Source organism: Miscanthus floridulus, chromosome 15, assembly GCF_019320115.1.
Source record: "Miscanthus floridulus cultivar M001 chromosome 15, ASM1932011v1, whole genome shotgun sequence".
NCBI lineage: Eukaryota > Viridiplantae > Streptophyta > Magnoliopsida > Poales > Poaceae > Miscanthus > Miscanthus floridulus.
In genome coordinates, this window is record NC_089594.1 from 42,963,829 (window position 1) to 42,972,791 (window position 8,963).

Sequence of the window (8,963 nt, forward strand, 5' to 3'; positions counted from 1 at the left end):
CTTAAAGAGTGCATTTTCATCTAGTGTTTTTACTTTAGTACATTTTTTTAAGATACCGTGCAGGTTTTCTTTCCCCTTTAAGAAGTGATACTGTAGTTCTAATAAGTAAATAAATTTGAGGAATCAAACCTTCAAGCGTGCTTATATAAACTTATTATATCCTCCTTGTAGCCATCGTTTTAATCCATAATCTCCTGCTAACAGAAGTCCCAAGCATTGTTGACTGGCTGATAAGCCCTGACTGAAATCAACCAGCGAACAGGTTGATTGAAGGAAGTTGTGTGAATGACAGGATCGGTGTATCAGTTTGAATCGTCAAGATATCAAATAGTCATGGATAGACATCGCTCGAACATTATAACACATCAATCGATAATCGAACAGAGTTGTCGCCTCAAAAGGAAGAAATAAGAAAACAGCTGATGTATTAATGATAGTATTTTGGGTTGGACAGTGTATACCGTAAACGGATGGTAACATGGCATGGTAAACTCCATTCTGTCACCCAAATGCATTGGGACAGACTCAAACAAAGTGTAAAACACAATCCCACCAAATACCCATCTGTCTGCAATCACTGGGAAACTCCCATGAAAGATACTTTTATTTCTAATAATAAATCAAACAGGCAACTACTCAGATACCCTTCTCCAGCATCGCCCTGACCCGTGTCGGTAGACCGTACAGCCTGATGAACCCCTCAGCGTCAGCCTGGTTGTAGATCTCCCCATTCTCAAACGAGGAGATATCCTCCCTGTACAGGCTGTAGGGGCTCTTCCGGGACGCAACGTTCACGGATCCCTTGTACAGCTTCAGGGTCACTGAACCAGTGGTCGTCGCGGTAATCTTCTCCATGAAGGCATCAAAGGACTGCCGGAGCGGGTCAAACCAGCGGCCTGCGTAGACCAGCTCGGCATACTTCAGGGCAATGATGTCCTTCCACTGCATTGTCTCCCTGTCCAGGGTCAGGGACTCCAACTCACGCACCGCGGCTGCCATGATGGTGCCACCGGGGGTCTCATACACGCCACGTGACTTCATGCCGACCAGCCGGTTTTCCACCATGTCGATACGCCCAATCCCATGCTTTCCACCGATTTCATTGAGCTCCGAGAGGAGGGACGCTGGCGAGAGGTCTCGGCCATTGATTGAAACAGGAACACCGGCAATGATACCAATCTCCAGATACCTGAAATGTATGCGGCTCAGTATTAATCTATCACAGCATTGGTACATATGCAGTGTGCAAATGAAAAACCTATGTTTATACTAATCATATCAAATTCCAGGCCAACCCTGCTTGGATGGATCCAACTCTGGAATACCAGGTGCAATAATGGTCTTATGTAAAATGTGGTCAATGCTCAATTGTGCATACACAGTAAACTATGCTACAGACTGCAGCAAACATGAAAAAAGATACGAGCGAAAAGATTTAATATTGATCACTCACTCAGGTTTCGAGGGTGCATTTTCTGGAGCAACAGACATCATATACATATCTTCCTTTGGCTCATTTGCTGGGTCCTCCAGGATGTCACCCTGCAATGTATAGAGGATGATTCACTTCATCTCACATCAAAGATAAGCATCATGTTGTTTGGTTAAAGGCATCAACAAGGTAAAGATGCAGAACACTAATGGATAACACTAATACGACATTTTGCATATATTGGCTTAAAAGTTGGAGTGACCATCTTGTAAAATTCTGGTAAAATAAGATTCTGGTCTACATGTAAAGAAAAGATAATGAATCACAAAAATGCTTTGATAAAACTATAGAAGCAATAAACAAGAAAATAGATAATACCTCATGGCTAAGGTGCCACAAGTTTCGATCTCGGCTGTATATTGATTTCTTTGAAACTGGAACAGGTACATTATGTTTCTTTGCATATTCAATAGCATCTTCACGTCCTGTGATATCCCACTCCCTCCAAGGTGCCACCACTTTAAGTTCAGGATTTAAAGCATAGAATGTAAGCTCAAAGCGAACCTGCAGAATAGGGTAGCATTAAAAGATGACCGGCCATATTAATATTCAAGCTAACAGCATCATTACCTGATCATTGCCTTTCCCAGTGCATCCATGGGCAACTGCATCTGCACCAACTTCCTTGGCAACATCAACCATTGCCTGCAGTGGAGATATAATTTCTTAATATACCTCTGTTAGGCCATAAAACTTGGGGCATTCAGAAGAATAAGAGTGTATTAATGCTGCCAATACAGCCCCACCTACAGATCCTAAAGAATATATGCAGCATTCAGCATATTATTTGAAGCATATTTCAATATTTTATTGCAACTAAATAAATCATGAAATACGAAACAACACGCCCTACCCCATGACTTGTTCCACTAGTTCTACTGCATGATGCCCATGACTCACAATAGGTTAACTGAACAGATCATTCCATGCCAAACAACAGCTGAGCCACCTACTCTACAGGACTAGCAAACAAAATAAAGATGATCATCCAATGGAACAAATAAGAGATAACAATGTATTAAAGAAAAAATTGCCAAGCCTATCTATAACAAGAAGCATACCATGTTCTACTGCAACAGATTTGATATATTCTACCAAAAGTTACATCAAGTTTACATGAGCAACTTCGATGCTGTAGTAGTGATTATAATTCAAATTATATTTCTTCCATCATGCGCATTTACAGTACACTGTAAGACATGACGTCAATCAAATTTCAAGGAAACATGCAATATAAAAAAAATACTTTTTAAGAAATTATATGATGCACATTATTTGTGATTATACAATAACAAGATGCAGTTATTGTATTAATTTTACCTTAGCAATAACAGGCCTAGCCATCGAAGTCCCAAGCAGATACTTTCTTTCATAAACTGCACCTGCACGCAGACAGGGGTATATATATTCACTAACAAATTCTTCTTTCAGGTCCTTCACAACAAGCTGGCAAGCACCACTGGCTTTTGCCTTCTTCTCCAACCCTTCCAATTCAATGGCACCCTAAGGAGGGTTAAGTAAATGTATTTAAACAGATGGTTAGCTACAAGAAAATGGATAGAAAATCCAAACTATGACGCTACCTATTTACATATTGACAACCAAACAGAATAATAAATCACTAGAAGGTTATAGAATATAAAAAGATTCACAACTTTAGAAATTAGGACAATGCAAAGCCATAGAAACAACAGGTGAAGAAACCATTAGTTTTGGAACTCCTGACAGAAATGCAACCAGCAGAAAAAATATGCAAGTGTGCAAACAGCAGAAAAAATATGCAAGTGTGCTAAATACGAAAGACATGGGAGGAAAAGAAACAGGAATATGTTGGCTAGACATTACAAAGTTTTCAGTAGAATTGTACAGCAATTTCATTATGTATGCTCAGAATAGGTCAAGCTATAATATAAGGTTACAAACCTGCCCAACATCAGCAGTGAAACAGACAACTTCACAACCATAGTTCTCCCTTCAATTAGTAAACAAAAAAGATACAGCTTGTACAAGTTAGATAAATGTAGACTTCAAGCTTCGTAAAAGACAAATTAAAATAAGAAATATCTATACCTGAGCCATGGAACAATAACAGATGTATCCAAACCACCACTATAAGCTAAAACAACTTTATTTAATTTTCCACGCAATCCACCCTTGGTTTGATCACCGCTACTAGCAGTGGAAATTGCACCCTGCTCTTTTCCAGTTGCCATTGCACACCTGATAGCTGTGTATTTTCACAAAGATACAGGAGTTATCTCTACTATAATGGACCAATCAAAATTATACTAGGTCCCCCCGGAAAACGTCCCCGCTGAGAGCTTCCAACCATTATGCACCCAGGAAAATGCACACATAAATTCATCTCCATTAAAATCAAGGGCTAATAAAACATCTAAATCAAATCCGATGGCCACGATTCGATGTGGGATGCCAGGCTTCTCACGCATCCACACCCCGCACACCGACGCCGCACCCTCGCTCCTCCCCGCATCCCGCACGCCCGAGTTCGATTCCTACTTCCGCCCGTGCATTTTCCCGGAAAAACAAAACCAGCCGCAACCCAACGGCGACGATGGCCCCCCATGGCAGAGCAGCCCACCCAGCAGCGCGGCCCGCCCAACGGGGACAGTCCCCTTCAGCGGTGTCGCGGCGTCGCCTTCCTTGCTCCAGACGGCGACGCTAGCTCCTTGACCGGCATCCATGGAGACAGCTGCAACGGGCCAAGGTGAGTTCCTCAATCCTCCGTGGTGTCGGTCCCTATCCTCACGTGGCGGCGGATACATCCATAGAGAAAGCCAGTAGATCGAGTCCATACGGTGACGGATCTTGTACAGGACGGCAGGGATCTGGCTCGCTTCTGATTCATGGAGGTGGGGGCCGGCGGACTCATTGATTCGCAAAAAGTACATCAGCCGTACCACCCGATCTGCGCACAAAGGAGCACCTCCAGGTTAGTCTCTGATTCGGTGCTTTTTCCCCACGGATTGTAACTTCACTTTTGGATATGGTGTCGTGCATTAGCTTCTTGTATGTCTGATGAATAGCATGAATCTTTTAGCTTTCCAGATCTGCCACCGAAAAGCATCATGACCTGCACTCCCCTCTTCTGTGATTTAAATCAATTTGATTGGTCTGTAGCTAATCCCCCATCTATGGACTTATTAAATCAATTTGAGCCAAAGAGCGCCTAGCTCAATCGGTTAGGTGACCCGGCGGCACTAGTCAGGTCCTGAGTTCGACTCCCCGTGGGAGCGAATTTCAGGCTGAGGTTAAAAAAATCCCCTCGTCCGTCTCCATAACCAAAGAACTGGGGGGGGGGGGGGGGGGGGGGGGGCACCGGCCCAATTCTCACTTGGGCGACGGAAAGCCACCGTGTAAGGGTGAGGGCGGGGGTTCGGAGGTTTCCTCGGCCGCGTGCCTTCTTCTTATTTGTAATGGTGCGGGGGCAGTCTTAACTCCCCCCCCCCCCCCCCCCCCCCCTCCCCGTCGAGTTTTATTTTAAAATCAATTTGTGCGTGTTTCAATCCAATAGCTAATCAATTTTGTGTGTCTATTGGATGGAATATCAGTTTACCCTAATTGTTTCACATTAGCTGGTCAGTGGTCACTGTGGCCTGCCTTGTCTCTGTGATATAATAAGCAAATTGGTATGCCCTGGTTTCATATGTATTATTTTTCTGTATCTTATAATCCTGTAAATCTGTCATTGTAGTAGGGTAATTTTGTGGTTATATTTTACCTATAGTGTTGTAGAGTGCACACAAGCCTTCCAGTAATCTTGGATGACTTATGTAATTGTACTCCTTAGAGCCATCATCCAATTATTGTAATTTTCCTTCTATATAGTAAGTCTTATATATATGCATATAATCAACACTCCATCTCGATGATGTATCCTGGGGGTCTTATGGTCAAGGCAAGTGATGCATATTTGCATCTGCTTCAGATTTTCACAAGGGTTACGTACATATGGAAGAAAGAGCTCACATGTATGCTAGAACTGAATGAGAACAGCATTAAATACTCAGAGGGTGGAATGCTTTTCAAGCTGCCTAAAATCCCTTGGTGGCCACCAGTCCAATACCCGACAATGTGCAATAGAGAAGATCTATGTAAATCTTCCAGTAATCTTGGGTGACTTATGGTAACTGTGTATGGTTAACCAAATTTTTTAATGGTGCCTCCTTACTATAATAAATCATTATACCCAAGTTACATGTGTAATACAAAAATAAATACCTAAATTGTATCGTGACCTACATCTCTACTTTAGTAAGTTTACTCTTATGTCCATCCTTGGATTATCGTAATTTTTCCTTTTAGTAAATCTTATATATAAATCTTTTCAGTAATCTCGATTAACTTATGGTAACTCCAAATGGTTAAATGTTGTAGGTCTGGTTACCTGTGAGGATCTGGGAGTTCATGTTGTACTCATGTCAATATTGCTTTTTACACCAGGCTGTGTTGCTTTGTTTGATTTTATCCATATGTGCAGAATTTCGATTCCACTAGGGTCTGCCCAATGTGATAATTAATTCCAGGATTCTTGTAAACTATACATTTTTTTTCTCATAAATCAATGGTATTTCAGTATTTTTACCAATATCTCAACTTGGGTTCCTGTTACGTTATTTCAATATATTCATTGCACAAAATTCTTTACAATCGTATAGATCAATTCTCATAAATTCATATAGTCTAATCTTATGATTACTGCATCCGATTATGATTACTGTGTCCAATTAACCAAATTCTTTTTGCAAATTCATTCACAGCAAATGCAGGAAATTGTGCATCTGAGCAACTCACAGCTCCTCTTCTATAGAATTTACCACCCAATCTTCAGTATCAAGAGGCTCCCTGTTGGACCTGAAGCACACATGCCTTGCTAATGATCTTCATGGCTGCCCTTATCGTCACTATGAATATGTACTCATATCACCTCACTTTCATTGTTACGGTCAACCCTCATTCAGATTATAGTGAAACTACGACAAATCCGATAACAAGTTGTAGACTACACAAATAGATACGGAAATGCTATACAACAACCGGTGGTAGGGGTTTCTATTTGAAGGACGCCTGGCAGAGTGGAGTGGCAGCGCGCCGCGGAGAAAGCCCGTCCCGACCATAAACCATTGTTTATAGAATAATATATAGATTGATGGTTTATGAACTTTAAGACCCGTCTTAGTAGTGCTGTGTGGGCTTGTCTATTTTTTCTGTGTGTGAAATGACTAATCTTAGACTGTGAATTCATGTTTCTTTCATTAGTTGATTTATTTTTTGTTTTATGATTTATTTTAGTTTTATGATTTATTTTTTGTAGACGCCACCATAGCGTTAGCACGGGCAATATACTATTGTGGAAAAGTTGAACTATGGAAAAAGTTCATTGTTAGGTTGTTTCATGTGCATCCCCAAGATAAAGTCGTGGCGTTAGCACGGGCATTATACTAGTCATCGTAGTAACAGAAAATTGCTACTCTGATGTCTAGATAGCAGTTACAAAAATAAATTAAGTCACTAAAGTTTCTTATTACAAGCAGTAAGAAGCTATTTAGTTGTACAAGTAAATTAATGAAGAACAGCAATGTTGCAGGACCACCCTTCCAAAAACTTTTTCAATCAAACCTTTTTGCCTAAAATGGTTGGTCCATACTCCATAGATGAGAATAAGCCAGTGTCCACCAAAGTGAAAAGAACAAGATTGAACAAAAGATGGGTTCAACTAGATTCCTAGTCATGTCCCAAGTGGCAGCTGATATTTTTTGCCGCTATAAGACCATTTAACCATAGATGGTTAGCATCACCAAGCAAGGAGTAATTCTAAGGGCAGTTTGGTTGGGACAATGCAATTCGAAGAAGTGACATGATTTTTGCATGCCAAGAATTTTATGAATGATCAAATTCAGAACCTCTAAGATAAATAAAATCAGAGTGTGAAGTACAGAAAACAGGTGGTGCCAATAGTATGTGCTACACTGCAGGTATATATAGAGGTTCTTAACATGTCAACGCACACAAAAGGAAGACTGACAATACCAAAGGCTGTTAGAATATGATATCCCTAGTTATGCCCAGCAACCCTCGGATCTTTGAAAAGACAAGCTTGCACAGTATTAAGACGAATCTTGTAGAAAACTCACAACTCTACTTGATCCTCTAGGCCCCTCCGATTCTTGTCCTATACAAGAACCTAGTGCAATAGAACTATCTAACCTAATCCTCTTGAGCGCTCCTAATTGCTCCTTATAAGCCTTGGATGAGACCCTTATGTTGGTTGATGATGCCTATGGCCTCCACCCCTGTTTATATATAGTCCCCACCAAGACCTTGTTCATGCCAGTAGAAGTTCTGTTCCTAGTAGGACTTTACACTAAGACCTAATAGAATTACAAGTCCTAATAGCACACCTCTGTCGAGTAGGATTTGTACCTTGGCCATTGCGGACCTTGTTCTGGCGGCGGTGAACCCGAACAGCCACCGCGCCAGGAAGAGAATTCGACGGCGCTCCAACCTGGCATCAATATCAACCGTTAGCATGACTGCCAGTTTGTCGTAACAAGTGGAAAACAGAGGGTGCCAAGACCGTCGTTTTTATACCTTGTGAATAAGGCAGGCCGAACTGGAGTCGGGACCGACACTAATCCCTGCAGGACCACAGCAAGAAGTCGTTAGAGCAGCAGCGTAAACACGTAACAAAGTCGTTAGAGCAGCAGCGTAAACACGTAACAAAGCCTACAAACATCTAACGGGGCCCTGTTTAGCAAACACGCAATGCAGGGCAGGGACGGACTCAGCGCCGGGGTTCAGCTCAGCTGAACGAACCCTTTTGCACGAAGATTTGGGATTCGGGAATATGAATCAGAACGGCGCACGGGACAAGACGAATCCCTGGTCGCCTCGACGGGATTGGAGTGCCACGCCGCGTCCATCCCGGCGAGACGGATTGGGTTTGGTCGCTAGTCCAATAGCGACGCGACGGGAAGACGGGCACAGGTTAGAACAGAGTGAAGCGGGCGAGCAGGCGAGCCGCGGCTTACCGGTGATTCGGGAGGGGAATCCCGCCGACGCCATTCCTGGTGAGGAGGAGAAGCCGAGGGGGAGCTGCGAGGGCGCGGGTTGGCGGCGGCTGCGCGGGTAGGAGTAGCCGAGTAGGACTGCGGAGGAGAGGTTTACCCACTGGGCTCTGCCCACGGCGTTCGGGGCTTTTGACCAGCGGGGTGATCGACGGAGCCGCCAGTGCTACTGTGGGGCCGGGCCTGGGCCGGCCCACGGAAAGCCGTCGTATGTTAAGGGCCTGTTTGGAACGCAGGAATTTCACAGGAATCACACAGGAATTTCACAGGAATCAGTTCAATTTCATAGGAAAAACGCAGGAACGGAGAAAAAATCCCGCATTCCAAACAGGCCCTAAGTGTTAACCGGCTGTGGTGGACTGGTGGTTGATGCGGCTAAGGCC

At 43.0% G+C, this 8,963-nt stretch overlaps 1 protein-coding gene across 1 annotated transcript; it reads right to left on the reverse strand.

Annotated features, from left to right (window-relative positions):
* Positions 1 to 408: 408 nt before the first annotated feature.
* On the reverse strand, positions 409 to 8,685 carry LOC136508597 (argininosuccinate synthase, chloroplastic-like). The gene is made up of 10 exons (XM_066503307.1): positions 8,545 to 8,685; positions 8,105 to 8,151; positions 7,937 to 8,018; positions 3,563 to 3,719; positions 3,416 to 3,464; positions 2,813 to 2,995; positions 2,063 to 2,137; positions 1,811 to 1,996; positions 1,454 to 1,542; positions 409 to 1,189 (listed from the first exon to the last, which is right to left on the reverse strand). Exons 1-10 carry the CDS (start codon positions 8,576 to 8,578, stop codon positions 637 to 639), a joined length of 1,455 nt encoding a protein of 484 aa, XP_066359404.1. The 5' UTR covers positions 8,579 to 8,685; the 3' UTR covers positions 409 to 636.
* Positions 8,686 to 8,963: the final 278 nt, after the last annotated feature.

Excerpts from the sequence above, each read along its gene's own strand:
- LOC136508597 (XM_066503307.1), bottom strand. The coding sequence starts at position 8,578 with ATGGCGTCGGCGGGATTCCCCTCCCGAATCACCG. Across the intron at positions 8,152-8,544 it reads ATTCCCCTCCCGAATCACCG|GGATTAGTGTCGGTCCCGAC; the intron begins GTAAGCCGCGGC and ends GTGGTCCTGCAG. Across the intron at positions 3,720-7,936 it reads CAAGGTCCGCAATGGCCAAG|CTATCAGGTGTGCAATGGCA; the intron begins GTACAAATCCTA and ends GAAAATACACAG.